Raw genomic sequence first — 26042 nt, 5'->3', positions numbered from 1 at the left:
CCTCCTTGAAAGTTCCCCCCTTCCTTTAAGGCCCCCCCATAGGGCAGCCCCCATTATAAGCCCCACCCCCTTGAAGGTCCCCCCTCTTATAGCCCCCCCCTCAGGGCACCCCCCATTATAAGCCCCCCTTAAAGCCCCCCCCTACCCCTAGTGGCCCCCCCCGTGCCCCTCCCCCCCCTTAAAGCCCCCCCTTCTCGTGTGTGTCCCCCCCCCCTTAAGTGGTTTCTCCCCCCCCCATTGAAGGGGCAGCTTCCGGTCCCCCAAGCCACGCCTCCAATGGGGGCGTGTCCATCGCTCCGGAAGGGGCGGGGCCATAAAAACTGGCGCCTTTTATTGGATGAACCTGCGGCCAATCAGAGCGGGGCGGGGCCAGACCCAAAGGGGGCGTGGCCAGGCCGGGAGGGGGCGGGGCCAAGCCCCAAGGGGAACGGGGCCGGTCGGGGTGGGGCTAGCCAAAGGGGGCGTGGCCAGTCCCAAAGGGGGCGTGGCCACCGAGAAAAGAGTGTGGCTAGCCCCCAGTGGGGACATAGCCAGCCTCTAGGGGAGGTGGCCAGTCCCAAGCGGGAGGTGGCTAGTCCCAAAGGGGCCGTGGCTAGTCCCAAAGGGGGCGTGGCTAGTCCCAAAGGGGGCGTGGCTAGTCCCAAAGGGGGCGTGGCCACTGAGAAAAGAGTGTGGCTAGCCCCCAATGGGGACACAGCCAGCCTCAAGGGGAGGTGGCCAGTCCCAAGCTGGAGGTGGCCAGTCCCAAAGGGGCCGTGGCTAGTCCCTAAGGGGGCGTGGCCACTGAGAAAAGAGTGTGGCTAGCCCCCAATGGGGACATAGCCAGCCTCAAGGGGAGGTGGCTAGTCCCAAAGGGGCCGTGGCTAGTCCCAAAGGGGGCGTGGCTAGTCCCAAAGGGGACGTGGCCACTGAGAAAGAGTGTGGCTAGCCCCCAGTGGGGACATAGCCAGCCTCAAGGGGAGGTGGCCAGTCCCAAGCTGGATGTGGCTAGCCCCAAAGGGGATGTGGCCACCAGGGCAGTCAGTCCACGCAGGGTGTGGCCAGTCAGAAAGGGGCCCGGGTGGCCCGAAGGGGCCGTGGCCAGTCCAAAAGGCAGCATGGCCCGCAGAAAAAGGGGCTGTGGCTAGCGTGGCTAGCTCCAAAGTAGGGGGGGCCAGTCCGAAAGGGAAAGAGGCATCGGGGCAGGGGGCCTGGCCAGTCCAAAAGGGAGTGTGGCCAGTCCGAAGGAGGCTGTGGCTAGCCCAAAAGGAGGCGTGGCTAGCCACAAACTAGGGGGGGCTAGTCCAAAAGGGAAAGGAGGGATCAAGTCAGGGGGGCGTGGCCAGCCTGAAAGGGGGCGTGGCTAGCCCTGGAGGGCGTGTCTAGCCACAAGGGGGCGTGGCTAGCCACAAGGGGGCGTGGCTAGCCACACGGGGGGGTCACTCCGAGTCCGAGAGCACGATGATCTCCACGGGGGTCGCACTGCGTCGCCACGCTGGTCTGGGGGGGGGGAAGGAAAGGGTTAAAAAGGGGGGGGGGGCAGGTAGGGACCCCCCCATGGCACAGGGACCCCCCCAAATAGGATACTGACCCCCCCCATGGCACAAGGACCCCCCCAAACAGGACAGGGACCCCCCCATGGCACAGGGACCCCCCCCAAACAGCACAGGGACCCCCCCCAAACAGGACATTGACCCCCCCCAAATAGGACAGCACCCCCCCCATGACACAGGGACCCCCCCAAACAGGACATTGACCCCCCCCATGGCACAGGGACCCCCCCCATGGCACAGGGACCCCCCCAAATAGGACATTGACCCCCCCCAAATAGGACAGGGACCCCCCCAAACAGGACATTGACCCCCCCCATGGCACAGGGACCCCCCCATAGCACAGGGACCCCCCCCCAAATAGGACATTGACCCCCCCAAATAGGAAAGGACCCCCCCCATGACACAGGGACTCCCTCAAACAGTACAGGGACCCCCCCCCGTGGCACAGGGACGCCCCCCAAACAGGACAGGGACCCCCCCAAACAGGACAGGGACCCCCACCTGTGGCACAGGGACCCCCCCAAACAGGACAGGGACCCCCCAAACAGGACAGGGACCCCCCCCCGTGGCACAGGGACCCCCCCAAACAGGACAGGGATCCCGCTATGGGACAGGGACCCCCCCCTAACCCTAACCCACCCCGGGACTCACTTTGAGGGTGCGGGGGGGCCGCCGGGGGCTCCCCTGGGAGCTGGTGACCAGGTCCCCCCCGGGGGAGTCGGCGCGGGTCGAGTCGGGGAGGGGGCTGAGCCGGAGGCGGGGGCGCAGGCCCTGGAGGGCCCCCCGACACGGCCCCCCCACTTTCCCCTCCTCCTCCTCCGCCTCCTCCTCCTCCTCGGAGCCTGCGCTGTGCACCTTGCTTGGGGGGGGGGGGCGGCGGGGGGGGAAACGTCACCCCCAGACCCAATTCCACCCCCCCCCAAATCCCTCAGAGCCCCTTCAACCCCCCCTGCACCCCCAAACCCCTTCAGGACCCCCCCCCCTTTAGCCCCAGCCCCCCTCCAGCACCCCGAGACCTCCCCCCCACCCCAAACAACCCCAGAACAACACAGACCCCCCCCCAAAACCCCCTCAGACCCCCCCAGCATCCCCAGCACCCCCCAAACCCCCTCAAGACCCCCCCCCAAACCCCTAGACCCCCCCAGAACCCTCCAAACCCCCTCAGCCCCACCCGGCATTCCCAGACGCCCCCCCCAAATCCCCTCAGCCCCCCCCCAGCATCCCAGCCCCCCCCAAACCCCCTCAGGACCCCCCCCCAGATCTCCAAACCCCCTCAGTGCCCCCCCAACCCCCTCAGCTCCCCCCCCAGCATCCCCAGATCCCCCCCCAACCCCCTCAAGACCCCCCCCAACCCCCTTTAGCCCCCCAGAACCCCTCAGATTCCCCCCCAATGCCGTACCTGCCCCCCCCGGCGTCTCCCTCCGGCTCCGTTTGCGGGGGGGCTCGGCGGGGTCCCCCCCCCCCTCGGCGCTGCCGTTGAAGCTGGTGGAGCTGATGGTGGTGCCGCCCCCCCAGCCCCATCCTCCTCTTCCTCCCCCTCCTCCCCCTCCTCCGAGCCCCCCCCCCTCCTCCTCCCTGCCTGCCGCCCCCCCCCCCACCCCGGGGGGGTTCTCCGAGAGGAGGAGGAGGGGGGGCCGCTTCCTCGCTTTGCGAGGAGGAGGGGGAGGAGGAGGAGAAGGAGGAAGGGGGGGGGGGCCCAGGGGGGAGGGGGGGGCCCCGTCCGGCACAGTCCGGGAGGAGACGGGGGAGGGGGGGGCCGGGGGCGAGGGGGGGGCCGGGAGAGAGGGGGGGGTGGCGGCTTTGGGGGTGGCCTCCGACCCCCCCGGCGACGAGGGAGGCGTCTCGTCCGGGTCCAGCGCCGCCTCGATCTCCAGCACAAACAGCTCCGAGTCCGCGGGGGGGGCCGCGTCTGCTGGGGGGGGGGGAGACAGGAGCTATAGGGGCTCTGGGGGATCTATAGGGGGCTACGGGGCATCTAGAGGGGGCTATGGGGCATCTAGAGGGGGCTACGGGGCATCTAGAGGGGCTATGGGGGATCTAGAGGGGGCTACGGGGCATCTAGAGGGGCTATGGGGGATCTAGAGGGGGCTACGGGGGATCTAGATGGGCTATGGGGCATCTATAGGAGGCTACGGGGCACTTAGAGGGGGCTATGGGGGATCTAGAGGGGCTATAAGGGACCTAGAGGGGGCTATGGGGGATCTGGAGGGGCTATGGGGGATCTGGAGGGGCTACGGGGCATCTAGAGGGGCTACGGGGCACCTAGAGGGGCTATGGGGCATCTAGAGTGGCTACGGGGCATCTAGGGGGGGCTATGGGGGATCTAGAGGGGGCTACGGGGGATCTAGATGGGCTACGGGGCATCTATAGGGGCTATGGGGCATCTAGAGGGGGATACGGGGCATCTAGAGGGGCTATAGGGCATCTAGAGGGGCTATAGGGGATCTAGAGGGGCTACAGGGGATCTAGATGGGCTATGGGGCATCTAGAGGGGCTATGGGGTATCTAGAGGGGGCTACGGGGCATCTATAGGGGCTATGGGGCATCTAGAGGGGCTAGGGGGTATCTAGAGGGGGCTAGGGGGCATCTAGAGGGGGCTACGGGGGATCCAGAGGGGCTATGGGGGATCCAGAGGGGCTACAGGGGCTCTATGGGGGCTATGGGTGCTCTATAGGGAGCTACAGGGGTCCTAGAGGAGCTCTTTGGGGGCTACAGGGGCTCTATAAGGGGCTACAGGGGTTCTATGGGGGCTACAGGGGCTCTGTAAGGGGCTATAGGGGTTCTATGGGGGGCTACAGGGGCACTATGGGGGATACAGGGGCTCTATAACGGGCTATAGGGGTTCTATGGAGGCTACAGGGGCTCTAAGAGGGGCTACAGGAGCTCTGCAAGGGGCTATAGGGGTTCTATGGGGGCTACAGGGGCTCTATAAGGGGCTACAGAGGTTCTATGGGGGCTACAGGGGCTCTATAAGGGGCTACAGGGGTTCTATGGGGGCTACAGGGGCTCTATAAGGGGCTACAGGGGCGCTACAGGGGCTCTGTGGGGACTCTATGGAGCTCTATAGGGACCCTATGGAGCCACTGGGGCTCTAAGGGCTCTGTGGGGGCCCTGTGAGGCTACTGAGACTCTCTGAGCTCCATAGGAGCTCTAGGCGCTCTCTAGGGCTCTACAGGGGCTCTAGGGAGTCTCTAAGATTCTATAGGGTCTCCCTAAGGTTCTACAAGGGTTACAGAGGCTCCCTAGGGCTCTATAGGGCCTCTCTATGATTCTATAGGGCCTCCCTAGGGTTCTACAAGGGTTACAGAGGCTCCCTAGGCCTCTATAGGGGCTCTAGGGCCTCTCTAGGATTCTATAGGGTCTCCCTAGGGTTCTACAAGGGTTACAGAGGCTCCCTAGGCCTCTATAGGGGCTCTAGGGCCTCTCTAGGATTCTATAGGGTCTCCCTACGGTTCTACAAGGGTTACAGAGACTCCCTAGGGCTCTATAGGCGCTCTAGGGCCTCTCTAGGATTCTATAGGGTCTCCCCTAGGGTTCTACAAGGGTTACAGAGGCTCCCTAGGCCTCTATAGGGGCTCTAGGGTCTCTCTAGGATTCTATAGGGTCTCCCTAGGGTTCTACAAGGGTTACAGAGGCTCCCTAGGCCTCTATAGGGGCTCTAGGGCCTCTCTAGGATTCTATAGGGTCTCCCTACGGTTCTACAAGGGTTACAGAGACTCCCTAGGGCTCTATAGGCGCTCTAGGGCCTCTCTAGGATTCTATAGGGTCTCCCTACGGTTCTACAAGGGTTACAGAGACTCCCTAGGGCTCTATAGGCGCTCTAGGGCCTCTCTAGGATTCTATAGGGTCTCCCTAGCGTTCTACAAGGGTTACAGAGGCTCCCTAGGGCTCTATAGGGGCTCTCTAGGGTTCTATAGGGTCTCTCGAGGGCTCTATAGGGGCTCGGTGGGGTCCCCACCCTGTGCGGGCGCCGCTTCGCTGCCCTCCTCGTCCTCCTCGTCGTCCTCGTCGTCGCCTTTGCCCCGGCTGCCCTCGGAGGAGCCTTCGTCCTCCTCTTCCTCCTCCGAGTCCTCCTCTTCCTCCTCGTCTTCCTCTTCCTCTTCCTCCTCCTCCTCCTCGGGGCGGCCCTGGGGGAGTCGAGGGGGGGCTGAGAGAGGTCCCCGAGGTCCCCAAAGTCCCCTGGGGGGGTCGAGGGGGGCTGAGAGAGGTCCCCGAGGTCCCCAAGGTCCCCTGGGGGGGTCGAGGGGGGCTGAGAGAGGTCCCCGAGGTCCCCGAGGTCCCCTGGTCCCCGGTGCTCACGGTGCTGGGGGTGGCCGGGGCCTGGCGCGCCGCTCGCTTTCTCCTCCTCTCCTGCTCTTCGCCCTCGTCCTGCAGTTTGGCGAAGTGGGAGATGACGTCGTCCAGCCGCGTCAGAGCCACCATCCGGTTCCTGCGCAGCCGCTTGGCCAGCGCCGGGTCCACCAGCGCCGGGTCCGTCCCTGCGGGAACCACCCCACGAGCTCCAGAACCTCCCCACGAGCTCCAGAACCCTCAACCGGCTCCATCAAAACCCTCCAGGAGCTCCACAACCCTCAACCAGCTCCATCAACCCCCTCCAGGAACTCCAGAACCCTCAACCAGCTCCATCAAAACCCTCCAGGAACTCCAGAACCCTCAACCGGCTCCATCAAACCCCTCCAGGAGCTCCAGAACCCTCAACTGGCTCCATCAAAACCCTCCAGCAGCTCCAGAACCCTCAACCGGCTCCATCAAACCCCTCCAGGAGCTCCAGAACCCTCAACCGGCTCCATCAAAACCCTCCAGCAGCTCCAGAACCCTCAACCGGCTCCATCAACCCCCTCCAGGAGCTCCAGAACCCTCAACCGGCTCCATCAAAACCCTCCAGGAGCTCCACAACCCTCAACCGGCTCCATCAAAACCCTCCAGCAGCTCCAGAACCCTCAACCGGCTCCATCAAAACCCTCCAGGAGCTCCACAACCCTCAACCGGCTCCATCAAAAGCCTCCAGGAGCTCCACAACCCTCAACTGGCTCCATCAAAACCCTCCAGCAGCTCCACAACCCTCAACCGGCTCCATCAAAACCCTCCAGCAGCTCCAGAACCCTCAACCGGCTCCATCAAAACCCTCCAGGAGCTCCACAACCCTCAACTGGCTCCATCGTCACCTCAGGAGCTCCATCACCTGTCCAGGAGCTCCACCTCCACCCCATGACCTCAAGCATCATCCCATGAGTTCCACCTCCATCTCCTGAGCTCCAGCACCACCCCACGAGCTCCACCCCCATCCCAAGAGCTCCAGCACCACCCTATGAGCTCCACCTCCATCCCATGAGCTCCCTCTCCGCCCCACGAGCTCCAGCACCACCCCACGAGCTCCCCCTCCACCCCAAGAGCTCCAGCATCACCCCAAGAGCTCCACCTCCATCCCAAGAGCTCCAGCACCACCCTAGCAGCTCCATATCCATCCCAAGAGCTCCAGCACCACCCCATGAACTCCACCTCCACCCCATGAGATCCACCTCCATCCCAAGAGCTCCAGCACCATCCTGTGAGCTCCAGCACCACCCTAGGAGCTCTGTGTCCATCCCAGGAGCTCCAGAACCACCCTATGAGCTCCCCCTCCATCCCAAGAGCTCCAGCATCACCCTAGGAGCTCCATGTCCACCCCATGAGCTACAGCACCATCTTGTGAGCTCTGTGTCCATCCCAAGAGCTCCAGAACCACCCTGAGAGCTCCAGCACCACCCTAGGAGCTCCCCCTCCACCCCATGAGCTCCACCTCCATCCCAAGAGCTCCAGCACCACCCCACGAGCTCCACCTCCATCCCATGAGCTCCACATCCATCCTGAGAGCTCCAGCACCATCCCATGAGCTCCAGCACCACCCCAAGAGCTCCACCTCCATCCCAAGAGCTCCAGCACCACCCCAAGAGCTCCAGCACCACCCCAAGAGCTCCACCTCCACCCCAAGAGGTCCACCTCCATCCCAAGAGGTCCAGCACCACCCCATGAGCTCCACCTCCACCCTAGGAGCTCCAGCACCATCCCGTGAGCTCCAGCACCATCCCATGAGCTCCACCTCCACCCCAAGAGCTCCAGCACCACTCTATGAGCTCCAGCACCACCCCAAGACCTCCAGCACCATCCTAGGAGCTCCATATCCATCCCAAGAGCTCCAGCACCACCCCGAGAGCTCCAGCACCACCCCAAGAGCTCCAGCACCACCCTAGGAGCTCCCCCTCCACCCCAAGACCTCCACCTCCATCGCAAGAGCTCCAGCACCACCCTATGAGCTCCAGCACCACCCCAAGACCTCCAGCGCCATCCTAGGAGCTCCACCTCCACCCCACAAGCTCCAGCACCACCCCGAGAGCTCCATGTCCACCCCGAGAGCTCCATCTCCACCCCGAGAGCTCCGTCTCCACCCCAAGGGCTCCATCTCCATCCCACGAGCTCCAGCACCACCCCAAGAGCTCCACCTCCACCCTAGGAGCTCCACCTCCATCCCGAGAGCTCCATCTCCACCCTGAGAGCTCCATCTCCACCCCGAGAGCTCCGTCTCCACCCCGAGAGCTCCGTCTCCACCCCGAGAGCTCCGTGTCCACCCCGAGAGCTCCGTCTCCACCCCACGAGCTCCATCTCCACCCCACGAGCTCCGTCTCCACCCCTAGAGCTCCATCTCCACCCCGAGAGCTCCGTCTCCACCCCACGAGCTCCATCTCCACCCCGAGAGCTCCATCTCCACCCCGAGAGCTCGGTCTCCACCCCGAGAGCTCCATCTCCACCCCGAGAGCTCGGTCTCCACCCCGAGAGCTCCATCTCCACCCCGAGAGCTCCGTCTCCACCCCGAGAGCTCCGTCTCCACCCCGAGAGCTCGGTCTCCACCCCGAGAGCTCCATCTCCACCCCGAGAGCTCGGTCTCCACCCCGAGAGCTCCATCTCCACCCCACGAGCTCCGTCTCCACCCCGAGAGCTCGGTCTCCACCCCGAGAGCTCCGTGTCCACCCCGAGAGCTCCATCTCCACCCCACGAGCTCCGTCTCCACCCCACGAGCTCCGTCTCCACCCCAAGAGCTCCATCTCCACCACGAGAGCTCCATCTCCACCCCGAGAGCTCCGTCTCCACCCCACGAGCTCCATCTCCACCCCGAGAGCTTGGTCTCCGCCCCGGCCCTCACCCGGCCGGTACTGATCGGTGAGGTGGCTGCCGAAGTTGTAGACGAGGTCGAGGTGGCGCCGCTCCTGCAGGCGGTTGCCCACCTCGCGGAAGGCGTCCTGGGCCATGTTCTCCATCTGGCGGGGGGCCAGGCCGAGGCCGTGGCGGGCGCTGGCCTTCTGGATGACCTTGAGGATGTCGGCGTAGTCGGGGAAGGCCTCGGGGCGGTTGATGAAGCGCTCGATGCGGCGGTTGACCTCGGGGTAGCGGGTGCCGCGGTAGGGGATGCGCTGCTCGATGACGCGGCCCGTCAGGCTGCTGCAGCGCTTGAGCTCGCAGAGGCGCTCGAAGATCCTCATCATCTTGCGCTTGAGGCGACTCTCCTGCAGGTACGAGGAGTCCTCGCTGTCCAGCTCGGCCAGGTCCAGCTCGCGCTCCTGCAGCCGCTGGATCTCCCCGACGTAGACGCGCAGAAGGTTCTCCAGGTAGCGGATCTGGCGCTTGGAGCCACCAGGAGGGCGAGAAGAAGCGGAAGGAGACGCCGGGGGCGGCGGCGGCGGCGGGGAGGAGGAGGAGGCCGGCTGGGATGGAGCCGGGGAGGCCGGGGAGGCCGAGGCGGGAGGAGCGGAGGCGAGAGGCAGCTTGCGGCGCAGCGTGTGGGCCTTGAGGACCGTGCAGAGCTCGTTGATGTAGACGTAGACCTTGTTGTGATGGGCGCGGACGCGGCCCAGGCAGCGGCTCAAGATGTTGCGGAACTCGGCCGAGGCCAAGAACTCCGGGCTGGCTTTTTGGTGGCGGCCGGAGAGGAAGGGGAGGACCTCGGGGTGCTCCTCCGTCAGGCGCGTGCACAGCGCCAGGAACTGCGGGGGGCGAGGAGAGCACGGGGAGGGGTGAGAGGACGGGCAAGTGGAGGCGTTGGGGGGACGTGGAGGCGTTGAGGGACACAGGGACATTGAGGGATACGAGGACGTTGAGAGACGTGGAGACATGGATGGACGTGGAGGTGTTGAGGGACATGGAGGCGTTGAGGGGACGTGGAGGCGTTGAGGGACTTGAAGGTGTTCAGGGGATGTGGAGGTGTTGAGGGACATGGGGATGTTGAGGGGACATGGAGGCGTTGAGGGACTTGGAGGCATTGAGGGACTTGGAGGCATTGAGGGACATGGAGGTGTTGAGGGACATGGAGGTGTTGAGGGACACGGGGACGTTGAGGGATACAGGGATGTTGAGGGGATTTCGGGGTGTTGAGGGGACGTGGAGGCGTTGAGGGATGTGGAGGTGTTGAGGGACACGGGGACATTGAGGGACATGGGGACGTTGAAGGGACCTGGAGGTGTTGAGGGGATTTGGAGGCGTTGAGGGGACATGGAGGCATTGAGGGACACGGAGATGTTGAGGGGACATTGAGGGACACAGGGACGTTGAAGGGACTTGGAGGTGTTGAGGGGATTTGGAGGTGTTGAGGGACGTGGAGGTGTTGAGGGACATGGAGGTGTTGAGGGACACGGGGACGTTGAGGGACATGGGGACGTTGAGGGGACTTGGAGGCGTTGAGGGACGTGGAGGCATTGAGGGATACAGGGATGTTAAGGGACTTGGAGACGTTGAGGGATACAGGGACACTGAGGGACATGGGGACGTTGAGGGGACTTGGAGGCGTTGAGGGGACGTGGAGGCATTGAGCGACATGGAGGTGTTGGGGGATACGGGGATGTTGAGGGACATGGAGGCATTGAGGGACGTGAAGGTGTTGAGGGACACAGGGACATTGAGGGGACTTGGAGGTGTTGAGGGGACATGGAGGCGTTGAGGGACATGGAGATGTTGAGGGGATGTTGAGGGACACGGGGACGTTGAGGGACACGGGGATGTTGAGGGGACTTGGAGGTGTTGAGGGGATTTGGAGGCGTTGAGGGACACGGGGACATTGAGGGACGTGGAAGTGTTGAGGGGACATGGAGATGTTGAGGGGACATGAGACGTTGAGGGACATGGAGATGTTGAGGGGATGTTGAGGGACACGGGGACGTTGAGGGACGTGAAGGCATGGAGGGGATTTGGAGGTGTTGAGGGGACATGGAGACGTTGAGGGATGTGGAGGTCTTGAGGGATTTGGAGGCATTGAGGGACATGGAGGTGTTGAGGGACACGGGGACGTTGAGGGGACTTGGAAGTGTTGAGGGGATTTGGAGATGTTGAGGGGACACGAGGACGTTGAGGGGACGTGGAGGTGTCGAGGGACATGGGGACATTGAGGGGACTTGGAAGTGTTGAGGGGATGTGGAGATGTTGAGGGATACAGGGACATTGAGGGGACACGGGGACGTTGAGGGGACGCGGAGCCCAAGGAGAGAGATGGAGCCCAAGGAGACACGAAGATATTGGGGGCCCCTCCTAAACGAAGGGGCCTCCCAGCAGAGGTGCCCCCCCCAAAAACGAGGTGACCCCCCCAAAAAACAAGGTGACCCCCCCCAAAACGAGGTGACCTCCCCCAGAAACGAGGTGACCCTCCCAAAACGAGGTGACCTCCCCCAGAAACGAGGTGACCCTCCCAAAACGAGGTGACCCCCCCAAAAATGAGGTGACCTCCCCCAAAACCGAGGTGACCCCCCGTCCCACCTCTCCGAAGAGCCGCTCGTTGTCCTCCTTGTAGGCTCCCCCCCTGGGCTCAGCCGGGGGGGGCGCTGGATTCTGGGGGGGCCCCGGGTTTTGGGGGGGCCCCGGGCTTTCCGGGGGGCCCCCGTTGGGGGGAGGGGGCGCGGGGGTCCCCGTGTCCTCGTCCTCGTCCAGCACGATGACGCCCTCGGCCGGGGCTGGCGGGGGGGGGGGCGGCCATGGTGGGGGGCGGGGGGGACCCCCCAGAAGGGCGAGGAGGAGGGTGGGGGGGCAGCTCCTGTGGGAGGAGGAAGGAGAAGGGGGGGGGGTCAGCACCCCAAAAACCCAACACGGGATGCCCCCAAGACACTGACTTGCCCCCCCCTTACCCCCCTTATTGCCCCCCCTTACCCCTTATTGCCCCCCCTTACCCCTATTGCCCCCCTTACACCCCCTATTGCCCCCCCTTACCTCTATTGCCTCCCTTACACCCCTTATTACCCCCCTTAACCCCCATTACACCCCCATTAACCCCTTATTACCCCCTTGAACCCCCATTACACCCCCATTAACCCCTTATTACCCCCTCTTGCCCCCCTTAACCCCCATTACACCCCCGTTAACCCCTTATTACCCCCTTTACCCCCTTCTTGCCCCCCTTAACCCCCCATTACACCCCCCTTAACCCCTTAGTACCCCCCTTACCCCCATTACACCCCCCCTTAAACCCTTATTACCCCCCCTTACCCCTTCTTGCCCCCCTTAACCCCCATTACCCCCCCTTAACCCCTTATTACCCCCTCTTACCCCTCTTAACCCCCCATTACACCCCCGTTAACCCCTTATTACCCCCCCTCCCCCTTCTTGCCCCCCTTAACCCCCTATTACCCCCTTATCTTCCCCCTTCCCTTACCGTCCCTCCCGTTATTGTGCCCCCCCCTTCACTGTCCCCCCTCTATCGGTTCCTCCCCCTTTATTGCCCCTCACCTCCCTTTTCCACCCCCCCTCTCCGTTCCGGTTCCCCTTTCGCCCCCACCCCCCCACCTCAACCCGGTCCCCCCGGCCCCGCCCTCCCCTCCCGGTCCCGGTTCCCTCCACTTCCCGGTTCCGGTCCCCCCGGTTCCGGTTCCCCCGGTCCCCGCCCTCACCGCCTCCTCTCGCCGTTCGCCGCCGCCGCCGCCGCCGCCGCGCGCAGGACCGGAAGTGGAGGGCGGGGGAGCCGGAAGGCGCCGCCATGACACCGCCAATCAGCGCCGCGCCACCCGCTCAGGGCCCCGCCCCCTTCCCCCGGTCCCCCCGCCCCCCAAAACCCCGCGGGGCCGGTGGGGGGAACCCCCCACCCCCTCCCCGGCCCCTTCCAGCTCTTCACGTCATCCCCGGCCCCGCCGCGGGAGGCGAGCGGCGGCGGGGGAGGGGCCGCAAACAAGATGGCGCCGGGCCCATAGAGAAGGGGCTCGGAGGACTGAGCGGCACCGGAGGGTCGGGGTGGGGATGGAGGGGCACTTCCGGGTGGTTGGAGGACTGATGACCATAGAGAGACTGATGACCATAGAGAGATTGATGACCATAGAGGGGGAGGAGAAGAACCAGCTCCCTCCTCCACCCCAGGTCCCTCAGACTTGTTCTCCAGCCCCTCCCTGGGTCCCTCAGCTGCTTCCCAGGTTCTCCAGCCCCTCCCTGGGTCCCTCAGCTGCTTCCCAGGTTCTCCAGCCCCTCCCTGGGGCCCTCAGCTGCTTCCCAGGGCTGGGGGGGACACAAGGAATCAGCCACCAGAATTAGCACAAACTCCATCAAACCGAAGATGTTTAATTTGAGGTGGAACCTCCCGGTGTTCTCCTCAAACGAGCTTTGGGTTCGTTTAACAAGCCAACGAGCCCAGCCCTCAGAGCCAAAGCCCTCTGGGTTGAACCCAAAACGGAGCTCCAGGAAGGAGCTGAGGAACCTCTGTCTGAGGTGGAAACGGCTCCAGGAAGGAGCTGAGGAACCTCTGTCTGTGGTGGAAACGGCTCCAGGAAGGAGCTGAGGAACCTCGAGGAGCGTTTGTGAGCAGGATCCCCACCTCAGCCCCTGGGAGAGAGCTTGATGGTGGAGAGCAGCACCGCGAAGTAGGGGAAGAGCTTCTGGCCGCCAAAGGAGGCCGCGCGGAAGGTGAAGATGCGTCGCCGGGTGGCCACGGCGTAGAAGGAGACTTGCCCCACCTCGTAGTCCAGGAAGACGCCGAGGTCTCCGTCCAGGAAGGGGACGTAGGTGTTGGACGGAGCCGTCAGGGCCACGCACAGCTCGTCGTACTTCTGCAAGGCCCAGAGGGCCGCGTTGGGTCGGAAGAGGACGCGTCCTCTCCTCTGCAGAGACTCCTGGGCCACCCCCACGGCCCAGAAGCGGCCGGTGGCTTCCACCTGCCAGTAGTGGCGGCCCGAGGTGAAGCCCTCGGTGGCCACCACGCACGGGTCCGCGTCGAAGCGGCCCGGGGCCGCGGGCCACCGGCAGCCGGCGCGGCCCCACGTGGCTTCTTTGAGGTCGTCGGAGAGGAGAACCTCGGGGCCCGCGGTGGCCGGGTCCAGGGTCACGTCCACTGGAAAGATGGAGAAGGAGGTGGAGAGCAAAGCTGAGGGAAGAGGACGCAAGCCCCAGGGTCTCCTTCAACGTCGCTTTTGAAGGAGAAAGGGAAGGGAGGTGAGGTTGGGGGTGGAGGAGCCGGGAGGTGGAGGAGATCCAGGCCAGGTTGGAGGTGGAGGAGCCAGGAGATGGAGGAACCAGGAGATGGAGGAGCCAAGAGATAGAGGAGCCAAGAGATAGAGGAGCTCCAGGCCCGGTTGGAGATGGAGGAACCAGGAGATGGAGGAGCCAGGAGATGGAGGAGCTCCAGGCCCGGTTGGAGATGGAGGAACCAGGAGATGGAGGAGCCAGGAGATGGAGGAGCTCCAGGCCAGGTTGGAGATGGAGGAGCCAAGAGGTGGAGGAGCCAAGAGTTGGAGGAGCTCCAGGCCAGGTTGGAGATGGAGGAACCAGGAGATGAAGGAGCCAAGAGATGGAGGAGCTCCAGGCCAGGTTGGAGATGGAGGAGCCAAGAGATGGAGGAGCCAAGACATGGAGAATGTCCAGGCAAGGCTGGATATGGAGGAATGGAGAGATGGAGACCAGGGCTGGAGGAGCCAGGAAGACACAAGGTGGAGCTGGAGGAGCTCCAGCCGGAGAGGAACCGCAAAGAGGGAGCTTGACGCAGCCCAGAGGACCTCGGGAACCAGCGCTCGGCTCCTCTCTGGTTACCTTCAAACTGCTTCACCTCCTCGTAGTCCAGGGCGAGGTCCCAGGTGCATGGCCGCGGTTTGAGGGAGAAGGCCATGACCTCCACGCCGACCTCCCTCCCGGCCGGAGCTGCTGGAAGGTGAAGGAGCAGATAAACCCGAGTTCTTGTCCTTCAAACAGGCCCCAACTTGGCTTTTCTCCCGTTTTTAGGTCGCAAAATGGGGGCAACCCCCACGTTTCATCAAAATCGTGAAAGGAAACGCTGGGCTTGTTCACAGGAGACCCCGCGGGGATGGATCAAATCCATGAGTTCCTGGATTAGTGCGGTGGGAATGAAAGCGAGGAGGATGTTGGGATGGATCCATCTAGCTCGTAGACATCCAACCGTCCTCCCAACCTTCCTCCCTCCCTTCCAACCTTCCTCCCTTCCAACCTTCCTCCCTTCCAACCTTCCTTCTATCCAACCTTCCTTCCTTCTATCCAACCTTCCTTCCATCCAACCTTCCTTCCTTCCTCCCAACGTTCCTTCCTTCCTTCCAACCTTCCTTCTATCCAACCTTCCAAACTTCCTTCCATCCAACCTTCCAACCTTCCTTCCTTCCATCCAACCTTCCTTCTATCCAAGCTTCCTTCCTTCTATCCAACCTTCCAACCTTCCTTCTATCCAACCTTCCAACCTTCCTTCTATCCAACCTTCCAACCTTCCTTCTATCCAACCCTCCTTCCTTCCAACCTTCCTTCCATCCAACCTTCCTTTCTTCCTTCCATCCAACCTTCCTTCCATCCAACCTTCCTCCCATCCAACCTTCCTCCCATCCAACCTTCCTTCCTCCCATCCAACCTTCCTTCCTCCCATCCAACCTTCCTTCCTTCCAACCTTCCTTCTATCCAACCTTCCTTCCTTCTATCCAACCTTCCTTCCTTCTATCCAACCTTCCTTCCTTCTATCCAACCTTCCTTCCTTCCTTCCTTCCTTCCTTCCTTCCTTCCAACCTTCCTTCCATCCTTCCAACCTTCCTTCCTCCCATCCACCCCTGGAATCATGGGGTGGGTTGGAAGGGACCTTAGATCCCATCCAGCTCCCTCTGGGGAGATGAAGCTCAAGGAATCCGTCCTCTAGACCCAGTTTTGGGTGCAAACAAGCGTCACCCTTGGCAACGACCCCTGGAAATTGGTGATACAGCCCCGACGCGGTGGAACGAGCCGCGTTGTGGAGCTCCAACCCCAACCAGTCGCTGCTTTCCACCTGCTTTTCCCAGCAAAATTGCAAAAAGAGGAATTAAAGCAGCGAGCGAGGGAGTAAAATAGCGAAAACCACCCCGAAATTCACCTCCCGGCAGCTGTTTCTCGCCCCAAATCCTCCACCCGGACCGAAGAACGACAAGGACCAACCTTTAAACCCCAAATGAAGCTCCCAAGGGGAAAGCGAAGACAAATCCCCCTCCTCCTCTCGTCGATGCGATGAGGAAATCGCCCAAAACCCTCTTTTTCCCCCAAAAAAAACCACATCAGGGTGACGCGACCCCACCCGCGATCCCCCAGTTGAACCTTCCTGCCTTTTCCTTGGTGGCCCCGGGGCCGGTCGGGGGCTCCTCCAGCTGCTTTTCCTCCAGCGTCGCCTTCTCCGCTTGGATTTTTTCATTATTTTGAGGTTTTATTCCCCTTTTTTGGCATCTTTCCCCCTCTTTTGGTTTTTTTCCCCCCTTTTTTGGGGTCTTTCCCCCTCTTTTGGGGTTCTAATTCCCCTTTTTTGGGGTCTTTCCCCCTCTTTTGTTTTTTTTCCCCCCTTTTTTGGCATCTTTCCCCCTCTTTTGGCTTTTTATTCCCCTTTTTTGGCATCTTTCCCCCTCTTTTGGGATTTTATTCCCCTTTTTTGGCATCTTTCCCCCTCTTTTGGCTTTTTATTCCCCTTTTTTGGCGTCTTTCCCCCTCTTTGGGGTTTTTATTCCCCTTTTTCAGCATCTTTCCCCCTCTTTTGGGGTTTTTATTCCCCTTTTTTGGCATCTTTCCCCCTCTTTTGGGTTTTTATTCCCCTTTTTTGGCGTCTTTCCCCCTCTTTTGGCTTTTTATTCCCCTTTTTTGGCATCTTTCCCCCTCTTTGGGGTTTTTATTCCCCTTTTTTGGCGTCTTTCCCCCTCTTTTGGCTTTTTATTCCCCTTTTTTGGCGTCTTTCACCCTCTTTGGGGTTTTTATTCCCCTTTTTCAGCATCTTTCCCCCTCTTTGGGGTTTTTATTCCCCTTTTTCAGCATCTTTCCCCCTCTTTTGGGGTTTTATACCCCTTTTTTGGTGTCTTTCCCCCTCTTTGGGTTTTTTTTTCCCTTTTTGGGGGTCTTTCCCCCTCTTTTGTTTTTTTTTTTTTTCCCCTTTTGTGGCATCTTTCCCCCTCTTTGGGGTTTTTATTCCCCTTTTTTGGCATCTTTCCCCCTCTTTGGGGATTTTTCCCCCCTTTTTTTGGATCTTTCCCCCTCTTTTGTTTTTTTTTCCCCCCTTTTTTGGCATCTTTCCTCCTCTTTTGGGTTTTTTCCCCACTTTTTTTGGATCTTTCCCACTCTTTTGTTTTTTTCCCCCCTTTTTTGGCGTCTTTCCCCCCCTTTTGTTTTTTTACCTCCTCTTTTGGACTTTTTCCCCGTTCTCTGGCACGGACGCAGCCCAAGCTCGGTCCCATCTCAGCCCTCGCCAGCTTTTATCGCCCCGACTGGGCGGCAGCCTCCAATCTCTCAGGGGCAGACGGGGCGACGACACCCTCGGGCGGCTCCGATTGCACTTTTCCTCCCCTGTTTCGGGGCCGTCGGCTTTCCCGGCACAGCTGGAAAGTGAAAAAAATAAAAAAAAAAAGGAGGCGTTGTCAAAAATAGACGTTATCGCACGATGCCACCTGCACCCAACGGGACCCGTTTGCCCCCCGAAATCTGCCCCAAGGAGCCAAAACGGGAGCTGGGAACCAGAGGATTTGGGGAATAAAACCAGTTGGAAGTTGGGAGGGAAACTGGTTGGTTGGAGAACCCAGAGAGGGGTGGGAGATGGAGTTAACTCCAGCTGGAGGCCAGTGACAAGTGGTCTCCTCAGGGCTCAGCGCTGGGTCCTGTTCAAGGTCTTTATCAATGATCTGGATGAAGGCATCGAGGGCACCCTGAGCGAGTTTGGAGGTGACACTGAGCTAAGTGTGGATCTGCTGGAGAGTCGGGAGGCTCCAAAGGGATCGGAACAGGCTGGATCCATGGGCTGAGACCAACGGGATGAGGTTCAACCAGGCACTTGGGGCACAACAACCCCGAGCAGCTCCAGACCAGGAGAAAAGGAGCTGGAAAGTGCCTGGAGGAGAAGGAGCTGGGGGGGTTGGTTGACCAGGAGCCAGCAGGGGCCCAGGGGGCCAAGGAGGCCAAGGGCATCTTGGCTTGGAGCAGCCCCGGCGTGGCCAGCAGGGCCAGGGAGGTTCTTCTCCCTCTGGGGAGACCCAACCTCGAGTCCTGGGGTCAGCGCTGGGCCCCTCACAAGGAGGATGTGGAGGGGCTGGAGCGAGGCCAGAGAAGGGAACGGAGCTGGGGAAGGGGCTGGAGGACACGTCTGAGGGACCTGGGATGGTTCATCCTGGAGAAGAGGAGGCTGAGGGGAGAACTCGTTGCTCTCTCCAACTCCCTGAGAGGAGGTTGTGGAGAGGAGGGAGCTGGGCTCTTCTCCCAAGGGCCAGGGGACAGGACGAGAGGGAACGGCCTCAAGCTCCACCAGGGGAGCCTCAGGATGGACATTAGGAAAAAATATTTCACAGGGAGGGTCGTTGGGAGCTGGAAGAGGGAAGGGGTTGAGTCCCCTTCCCTGAGGGGTTTAAGAGCCGGGTGGACGAGGCGCTGAGGGACACGGGTCAGTGATCGATGGGGATGGTTGGACTCCATGATCCTGGGGGTCTCTGCCAGCCTGGTGACTCTGTGAGTCTGTGAAAGGGGAAAGGGGGAGGGGAAAAGGGCGGGAAGGGGGGAGGGGGAAAAGGGCGGGAAAGGGGGAGGGGGAAAAGGGCGGGAAAGGGGGAGGGGAAAAGGGCGGGAAAGGGGGAGGGGAAAAGGGCGGGAAAGGGGGAGGGAAAAGGGGGAAAAGGGAGCGAGGAAAAGGGGAGCGCAAGGAAAAGGCTGAGGGTTTTGAGGTTCTCCAAAGGGATCTGAACAGGCTGGATCCGTGGGCTGACACCAATGGGATGAGGGTTAACGAGGCCAAATGGCGGGTCCTGCACTCGGGGCACAACAACCACGTCCCCATCACCGTCCAGCCCATCGCTGTGTTTCCAACGCCGCCGAGATCCATCACCATGTCCCCACCACCGTCAGGGGCACAAACCCCCCTCCCCGTCCCAAGGCTGGAAGGAAGGAACCCAACTAGATGCCAACCCAACCCGGCACCGGGCGAGGAGGCAGAACCCGCCGAGAGGCACCAAGCGTTTATTGTGAGCGCAGGGCGTCTAAATGGTGAAAAGCTCATTTCCAACCTCAATATTACATGAAATAATTGAAGGAATCAAATAAATTAGTGACTGATAGGAATGGTTGGACTCGATGACGCAGCGGGTCATTTCCAAACTAGTGATTCTATGATTTTGTGATAATTATAGGGTTTAATTAGAGATGCAAAAAGAGGCGCAATCTTTCTCTGCAAGAAGCTCCAACCCTTCCCCAGCTCCTCCGGCCAGGGACACGTTCAGGCTGCGCTGCTCCCTGCAGGGACAGAGGGAGAGACGGTGTCACCCAGGGCCACCTCGGTGTCCCCAGCTCCCGTCGGGCCCCCCCTGTACTGACCCTGAGCTGCCAATCCCCGTGTCGGCGCCTGCAGGGAGAGAAAGAGCCGTGAGCCGCCCGCCCGGCGCTCTGTGCCCCCAGCCGGCCCAGCAGCCTCCGGGAGAGCAGGGCGACGCCGGATTCCCCCTCTTCGCGGGGAAAAGGGGCGGCAAAGCAAGGAGGGGGGATCGGGAAACGCCGGCAGCGGCCTCGAGGCCACCCCGAGCCAGCCGGGCCGCCGGTACTCACTTGATGCCCTGGTGTAGCGCTCCTCCTGCTTCCCTGCGGAGAGAAAGAGGCATCGGCATCGCCGGCACGTCCCTCCCGCAGCCCTCGGCACCACCGGCCGCGGCGCTTTACCTGACTGGAGCTTCCAGAAGGCAATTCCAGCGACGCCGACAAGCAGGACGGCGGCAACCACGGCCCCGACGATGAGGAGGACGTTGTCGGCCCCTCTCTCTGCAGACTCATCCCACACGTAGAGGCCGGGCTGGGCCAGGCTGGGGTGTTCCACGCGGCACCGGTACTTGGCCTTCTCCTCCGGGCGGATGACGATGGAGGCCGCCGTGTAGAAGGTGCCGTCGCTGTTGGGCACAATGCCGCTCCACGTGGTGTCCTGGTCCCTCGGATCGTTGTCCCTCAGCCAGCTGACGGAGATGCCCCGTGGGTAGAAGCCGTAAACGCGGCAGCGCAAGGTCAGGAACTCCCCGGCCTTCTTCCCCGACACTCGGACCGTGGGCGGCTCTGGGGAAGGGGTCGGGGTCAGCGCCGGCACACGCCCCCGCGCCGCCCGCTCCCCGTCTCCCCTCACCTTTCCTCTCCAGCACGCTCTGCCCGTAGCTCACATAATCCTTCAACCATGGGATGCACATGTTCACCACAGAGTTCTTCCACCTCTCAGCGACCATCCCATCCTTCTCCCACCTTATCTTGGTGGCGACTGCCCTGGCGCCCACTGCGATGAACGTCATGCTGTCCATGTCCCAGGAGATGAAGTCCTTCCCGTCGTAGGCGTCCTGGTAATACCCCTTGGTGCCGTTGTTCTCCAGGAGGTCACAGCCGTGCATGCGCTGGATCGTGTGAACTCCTAAAACATGATGTGGGGTGAGGGGCTGCTGCAGCCCTGGCCCTTCAGGGGGGCACGGCCCCCCGGTGTTGAACCCCAGAGCTTGGGGGGCATCGGGCACCAGCACGAGAGCTGCTCCCAGCCCTGCTCGGGGCCCACAGCGCTCGGCGCGTCCCATAAAGCCACGAGGCAGCCCCCCCGGCACCAGCCCCACGGCACCCTGGGGGCCCAAAGGCCACGGGGGGCACAAGGCCACGGGACGGGGGGACCAGCAGCCCCCCCAGATCTGGGACCAGGGAAGCCCACGTGCTGTGGGGCCGGGCTGGGGCGGCCAGGACCCCTCACAGCCTGGGGGCCGAGGGGGCTGGGAGCCCTGGGGTGACGACAGCAGCTGGACAAGGGTCGGCACCGTGGGGCAGGAGCTTGGGGGGCAGCGGGGAACTCGCCCAGCCCCACGCAGCCCCCCCCGCTCTCACCCCCACTCTGGTTGTGTTGGTGTTGCAGCCTGTCCATGTGTATGCGGTTAACCTCCTCGATTTCCTGTCCGATCTCGGACTGGCTGTCCCAGTGCTGCTGACCCAGGTTGGCCTTCACCCAGTCTGCTTGGGGAACCATCCTCCTGCTCTCGCTGTCGTAGCGCACGATGAGGTTTCCATCCACGTACCCCACGATCACGAATTCAGGGACCCCCGGGCTGGGGTTAGTCACCGCAACATGGAAATAGCGCAGGGAGTGGAGTCCTGTGGGGACACGGTGGGGGGACAGGGGGGTGACAGGGCGCAGGGAGGGCTGGGGGGGCCTCGGGGAGCAGATCTGGGCTCAGGGGCAGCTTCAGGGTGGGGAGGGAGGTGGGTCTGGGCGGGGGTCCTGGTTCTGGGGAAGGGGAGAGAAGGGGGAGCCTGGGGTGAAGGAAAAGGGGGTCCAGGGGGCCTTGATGACCAGAGATGAGGGTCCAGGAGGTCCCAGGGATCAAGGTCAGGGGGGTCCAGGGGGTGGGAGACTCGAGAAGACCAGAAATGGGGGTGTAGGGGGTCCCTGGGGTCAAGAAAAGCAGATCTGGGGGGGGAGGGCAGGAAGGGAATCAAAGGAAGGGAGCTCTGGGGCCCAGAAAAAGGGGTGCGGGGCGGGGTGGAGGAATGGGAGGGGGGTCCCAGTGCCCGGGGAAGAGGATTTTATGGGGGTCCCGGTGCCCTGAGAAGGAGGAGGGAGAGAAGGGGCTGCACAGGGGGTCCTGGAGTCCGGGGGTGGAGATGGTTCAAAGGATGGGGGGGAGCAAAGCCCGAGGGGTGCAGGGGGTGTTTCTGAGCCCAGGACAGGGGCGCAGTCTTCAGGGATGAAGGGGGTTCAAAGGATGAGGGGGCTAAAAGGATGGTGGGTCACGAAGCCCAAGCAAAACGGGGTGCAGGGTAGGCCCCTGAGCCCAGGACAGGGGGTGCAGGGGAGTCCTGGTGCCCGGGGGGGTCCCAGTGCCCAGGGACGGGGGGGTCCAAGGGATAGGGGGGTCCCGAAGCCAAAGGAAAAGGGGGTGCAGGGGGTCCCAGAGCCCGGGCCAGGGTCCCGAGCCCCCGGGCCCCCTCTCACCGCTCGCCACGCCGCCCAGGACCGCCAGCAGCAGCCCCGGGGCCGCAGCCCAGCCCGAGGCCATCGCGGCCCCGAGCCCGCCCCGAGCCCCCGCCCCGCCCCGCCCGCTCCCATTGGCGGAGCCGCCGCCCGCCGGCCAATGGCGGCCCGGGGCGCCGCGTGACGTCACCGGTCGCCGGGCAGATCCCGGCGCCGAGGGTTGGCGGAAACGAAAGCGAAAGGGAGAGAAGGGAGCGGGGAGTTGTCTCAGTAACAGCTGGGAGCTGCCCCGGCGGGTGCGGAGCTGGGGGGTCCCGGGGCTCCCCGCTCCCTTCTCTCCCTTTCGCTTTCGTTTCCGCCAACCCTCGGCGCCGGGATCTGCCCGGCGACCGGTGACGTCACGCGGCGCCCCGGGCCGCCATTGGCCGGCGGGCGGCGGCTCCGCCAATGGGAGCGGGCGGGGCGGGGCGGGGGCTCGGGGCGGGCTCGGGGCCGCGATGGCGTCGGGCTGGGCTGCGGCCCCGGGGCTGCTGCTGGCGGTCCTGGGCGGCGTGGCGAGCGGTGAGAGGGGGCCCGGGGGCTCGGGACCCTGGCCCGGGCTCTGGGACTCCCTGCACCCCCTTTTCCTTTGGCTTCGGGACCCCCCTATCCCTTGGACCCCCCCGTCCCTGGGCACTGGGACCCCCCCGGGCACCAGGACTCCCCTGCACCCCCTGTCCTGGGCTCAGGGGCCTACCCTGCACCCCGTTTTACTTGGGCTTCGTGACCCACCATCCTTTTAGCCCCCTCATCCTTTGAACCCCCTTCATCCCTGAAGACTGCGCCCCTGTCCTGGGCTCAGAAACACCCCCTGCACCCCTCGGGCTTTGCTCCCCCCATCCCTTGAACCATCTCCACCCCCGGACTCCAGGACCCCCTGTGCAGCCCCTTCTCTCCCCGAGGGCCCCCCAGCCCTCCCTGCGCCCTGTCACCCCCCTGTCCCCCCACCGTGTCCCCACAGGACTCCACTCCCTGCACTATTTCCATGTTGCGGTGACTCACCCCAGCCCGGGGGTCCCGGAATTCGTGGTAGTGGGGTACGTGGATGGAAACCTCATCGTGCGCTACGACAGCGAGAGCAGGAGGGCCGTGCCCCGAGCAGACTGGGTGAAGGCCAACCTGGGTCAGCAGCACTGGGACACTGAGTCCGAGGCCGGACAGCGACACCAGGAGATTAACCGTATCGACCTGGACACGCTGCGACAGCGCTACAACCAGAGTGGGGGTGAGAGCGGGGGGGGCTGCGTGGGGCTGGGCGAGTTCCCCGCTGCCCCCCAAGCTCCTGCCCCACGGTGCCGACCCTTGTCCAGCTGCTGTCGTCACCCCAGGGCTCCCAGCCCCCTCGGCCCCTCTGCAGCAGCCCCTCACCCCACATCGTGTTTTAGGAGTTCACACAGTCCAGCGCATGCACGGCTGTGACCTCCTGGAGAACAACGGCACCAAGGGGTATTTGCAGTTCGCCTACGACGGGAAGGACTTCATCTCCTGGGACATGGACAGCATGACGTTCATCGCGGCGGACGCCGGGGCAGTCGCCACCAAGATAAATTGGGAGAAGGATGGGATGGAAGCTGAGCGGCTTAAGAACTACATGGAGAACATGTGCATCCCAGCATTGAAGGTTTATGTGAGCTACGGGCAGAGCGTGCTGGAGAGGAAAGGTGAGGGGAGACGGGGAGCGGGCGGCGCGGGGGCGTGTGCCGACGCTGACCCCGACCCCTTCCCCAGAGCCGCCCACGGTCCGAGTGTCGGGGAAGAAGGCCGGGGAGTTCCTGACCTTGCGCTGCCGCGTTTACGGCTTCTACCCGCGGGGCATCTCCGTCAGCTGGCTGAGGGACAACGATCCGAGGGACCAGGACACCACGCGGAGCGGCATCGTGCCCAACAGCGACGGCACCTTCTACACGGCGGCCTCCATCGTCATCCGCCCGGAGGAGAAGGCCAAGTACCGGTGCCGCGTGGAACACCCCAGCCTGGCCCAGCCCGGCCTCTACGCGTGGGATGAGTCTGCAGAGAGAGGGGCCGACAACGTCCTCCTCATCGTCGGGGCCGTGGTTGCCGCCGTCCTGCTTGTCGGCGTCGCTGGAATTGCCTTCTGGAAGCTCCAGTCAGGTAAAGCGCCGCGGCCGGTGGTGCCGAGGGCTGCGGGAGGGACGTGCCGGCGATGCCGATGCCTCTTTCTCTCCGCAGGGAAGCAGGAGGAGCGCTACACCAGGGCATCAAGTGAGTACCGGCGGCCCGGCTGGCTCGGGGTGGCCTCGAGGCCGCTGCCGGCGTTTCCCGATCCCCCCTCCTTGCTTTGCCGCCCCTTTTCCCCGCGAAGAGGGGGAATCCGGCGTCGCCCTGCTCTCCCGGAGGCTGCCGGGCCGGCTGGGGGCACAGAGCGCCGGGCGGGCGGCTCACGGCTCTTTCTCTCCCTGCAGGCGCCGACACGGGGATTGGCAGCTCAGGGTCAGTACAGGGGGAGCCCGACGGGAGCTGGGGACACCGAGGTGGCCCTGGGTGACACCGTCTCTCCCTCTGTCCCTGCAGGGAGCAGCGCGGCCTGAACGTGTCCCTGGCCGGAGGAGCTGGGGAAGGGTTGGAGCTTCTTGCAGAGAAAGATTGCGCCGCGACGGCTCCCGGCACTGTGTGAAATCCCTGTTTGCCTCTTTCTCTAATTGAGCCCCCTGGGCTTAAAGGTTCCAGGGTTGCGTGTGCGCTGGGCCGAGCGGCCGGGGAAGCTGCGATAGTAGCAGCCAGCACGGAAGAAATGGCCCTTGTTCTCATGCTCGTAGCTTGTTGGGCTTTGGGGTCTTTCTTAAGGCCCGTGGGTTAAAAACATGCAGGGAAGGGGCACGTGTGGAAAAGAGGAACTCGGCGCTGGAAGGTCCCTAAGACGTCAAGACCATCGTATCGGCCCCCTTCGTGTGCTTAACATCTTTTAACCAATCTTGTGAGTGTTTAAGGCGTGTGGACAGCACAGCAGAACCAATTATAAGTTGTTTATTAGCGTGTGCTCGGCTAGAATAAGGATATAAGGAGTGTTGTGTGTATTTCATAGGAACGGTTGGACTCGATGATCCGGTGGGTCTCTTCCAACCTGGTTATTCTGTGATTCTGTGAATAAAGGAGAACGATCAGGCTCATATTGAGATTCCGTCGTCACTCTGGGTTTGCCTCCCACTCCGGCAGATCTTGATGGTTATAGAATCATAGAATCACCAGGTTGGAAAAGACCCACAGGATCATGGAGTCCAGCCCTTCCCATCAATCACTGACCCATGTCGCTTAGCACCTCGTCCTGTCCCTTGGGAGAAGAGCCCAGCTCCCTCCTCTCCACAACCTCCTCTCAAGGAGTTGCAGAGAGCAATGAGGTCTCCCCTCAGCCTCCTCTTCTCCAGGCTGAACCCTGGGAGGGGCCCAGCACTGACCCCAGGACTCGAGGTTGGGTCTCCCCAGAGGGAGAAGAACCTCCCTGGCCCTGCTGGCCACGCCGGGGCTGCTCCAAGCCCAGATGCCCTTGGCCTCCTTGGCCCCCTGGGCCCCTGCTGGCTCGTGTCCTTCTCCAGGTCCTTTCCAGCTCCTTTTCTCCTGGTCTGGAGCTGCTCAGGGTTGTTGTGCCCCAAGGGCAGGACCCGCCATTTGGCCTCGTTAACCCTCATCCCGTTGGTCTCAGCCCACAGATCCAGCCTGTTCAGATCCCTTTGGAGAACCTCAAAACCCTCCACCTTCTCCTTGCGCTCCCCCTTCCCTCGCTCCCTTTTCCTCCTTTCCCTCCTTCCCTCTTCCCGCCCTTTTCCCCTCCCCCTTTCCCGCCCTTTTCCCCTCCCCCTTTCCCGCCCTTTTCCCCTCCCCCTTTCCCGCCCTTTTCCCCTCCCCCTTTCCCGCCCTTTTCCCCTCCCCCTTTCCCCTTTAACACACTCACAGAGTCACCAGGTTGGCGGAGACCCCCAGGATCATGGAGTCCAACCATCCCCATCGATCACTGACCCGTGTCCCTCAGCGCCTCGTCCTCCCGGCCCTTAAACCCCTCAGGGAAGGGGACTCGACCCCCTCCCTCTTCCAGCTCCCAGCGACCCTTTCCATGAAGAATTCCATCCTGCTGT

General features: G+C 62.9%; 4 protein-coding genes across 12 annotated transcripts in view; 1 reads left to right on the top strand and 3 right to left on the bottom strand.

Moving 5' to 3' along the window:
- Positions 1-22018, bottom strand: part of LOC138734368 (class I histocompatibility antigen, F10 alpha chain-like) — a 77720-nt gene extending 55702 nt beyond the window's left edge. The window contains exons 1-7 of one of the 2 annotated variants that reach the window (XM_069881988.1): positions 21937-22018; positions 20832-21095; positions 20101-20376; positions 19650-20033; positions 19539-19571; positions 19311-19338; positions 18936-19229 (exon numbers count right to left, since the gene is read on the bottom strand). In XM_069881988.1, the coding sequence (XP_069738089.1) occupies positions 19130-19229; positions 19311-19338; positions 19539-19571; positions 19650-20033; positions 20101-20376; positions 20832-21095; positions 21937-22000 (1149 nt within the window). In that variant the 5' untranslated portion in view covers positions 22001-22018 and the 3' untranslated portion in view covers positions 18936-19129. Of the gene's footprint in view, positions 1-18935; positions 19230-19310; positions 19339-19538; positions 19572-19649; positions 20034-20100; positions 20377-20831; positions 21096-21936 lie in introns of those variants that run through there. The other variant, XM_069881989.1, reaches the window with a different exon arrangement.
- On the bottom strand, positions 304-12850 carry DAXX (death domain associated protein). The gene is made up of 9 exons (XM_069882023.1): positions 12830-12850; positions 12431-12744; positions 11307-11580; positions 8710-9547; positions 5832-6010; positions 5491-5659; positions 2936-3444; positions 2184-2387; positions 304-1479 (listed from the first exon to the last, which is right to left on the bottom strand). Exons 1-9 carry the CDS (start codon positions 12848-12850, stop codon positions 1402-1404), a joined length of 2586 nt encoding a protein of 861 aa, XP_069738124.1. The 3' UTR covers positions 304-1401.
- On the bottom strand, positions 13067-17642 carry LOC138734374 (E3 ubiquitin-protein ligase TRIM39-like). Of its 7 annotated transcripts, none has more exons than XM_069881996.1 (4): positions 17135-17642; positions 15921-16155; positions 14550-14660; positions 13067-13854 (listed from the first exon to the last, which is right to left on the bottom strand). In XM_069881996.1, exons 1-4 carry the CDS (start codon positions 17192-17194, stop codon positions 13343-13345), a joined length of 918 nt encoding a protein of 305 aa, XP_069738097.1. In that variant the 5' UTR covers positions 17195-17642; the 3' UTR covers positions 13067-13342. The 7 variants fall into 7 exon arrangements, with proteins under 7 accessions (XP_069738097.1, XP_069738098.1, XP_069738101.1 ...); XM_069881997.1 differs by having other exon boundaries at positions 14550-14657; XM_069882000.1 differs by lacking the exon at positions 15921-16155 and having other exon boundaries at positions 14550-14841.
- A 377-nt stretch (positions 22019-22395) lies between the features above and the next one.
- Positions 22396-25082, top strand: LOC138734363 (class I histocompatibility antigen, F10 alpha chain-like). Of its 2 annotated transcripts, none has more exons than XM_069881980.1 (7): positions 22396-22476; positions 22916-23179; positions 23340-23615; positions 23683-24066; positions 24145-24177; positions 24378-24405; positions 24487-25082. In XM_069881980.1, the coding sequence occupies exons 1-7, from the start codon at positions 22413-22415 to the stop codon at positions 24587-24589; spliced, it is 1152 nt and encodes a 383-aa protein (XP_069738081.1). In that variant the 5' UTR covers positions 22396-22412; the 3' UTR covers positions 24590-25082. The 2 variants fall into 2 exon arrangements, with proteins under 2 accessions (XP_069738081.1, XP_069738082.1); XM_069881981.1 differs by having other exon boundaries at positions 24482-24595.
- Positions 25083-26042: the final 960 nt, after the last annotated feature.

Source organism: Phaenicophaeus curvirostris, unplaced genomic scaffold (genome assembly GCF_032191515.1).
Source record: "Phaenicophaeus curvirostris isolate KB17595 unplaced genomic scaffold, BPBGC_Pcur_1.0 scaffold_73, whole genome shotgun sequence".
Classification (NCBI taxonomy): Eukaryota; Metazoa; Chordata; class Aves; order Cuculiformes; family Cuculidae; genus Phaenicophaeus; species Phaenicophaeus curvirostris.
Note: the sequence above shows the minus strand (reverse complement) of the source record. Positions and strands in the feature narration are given on the sequence as shown.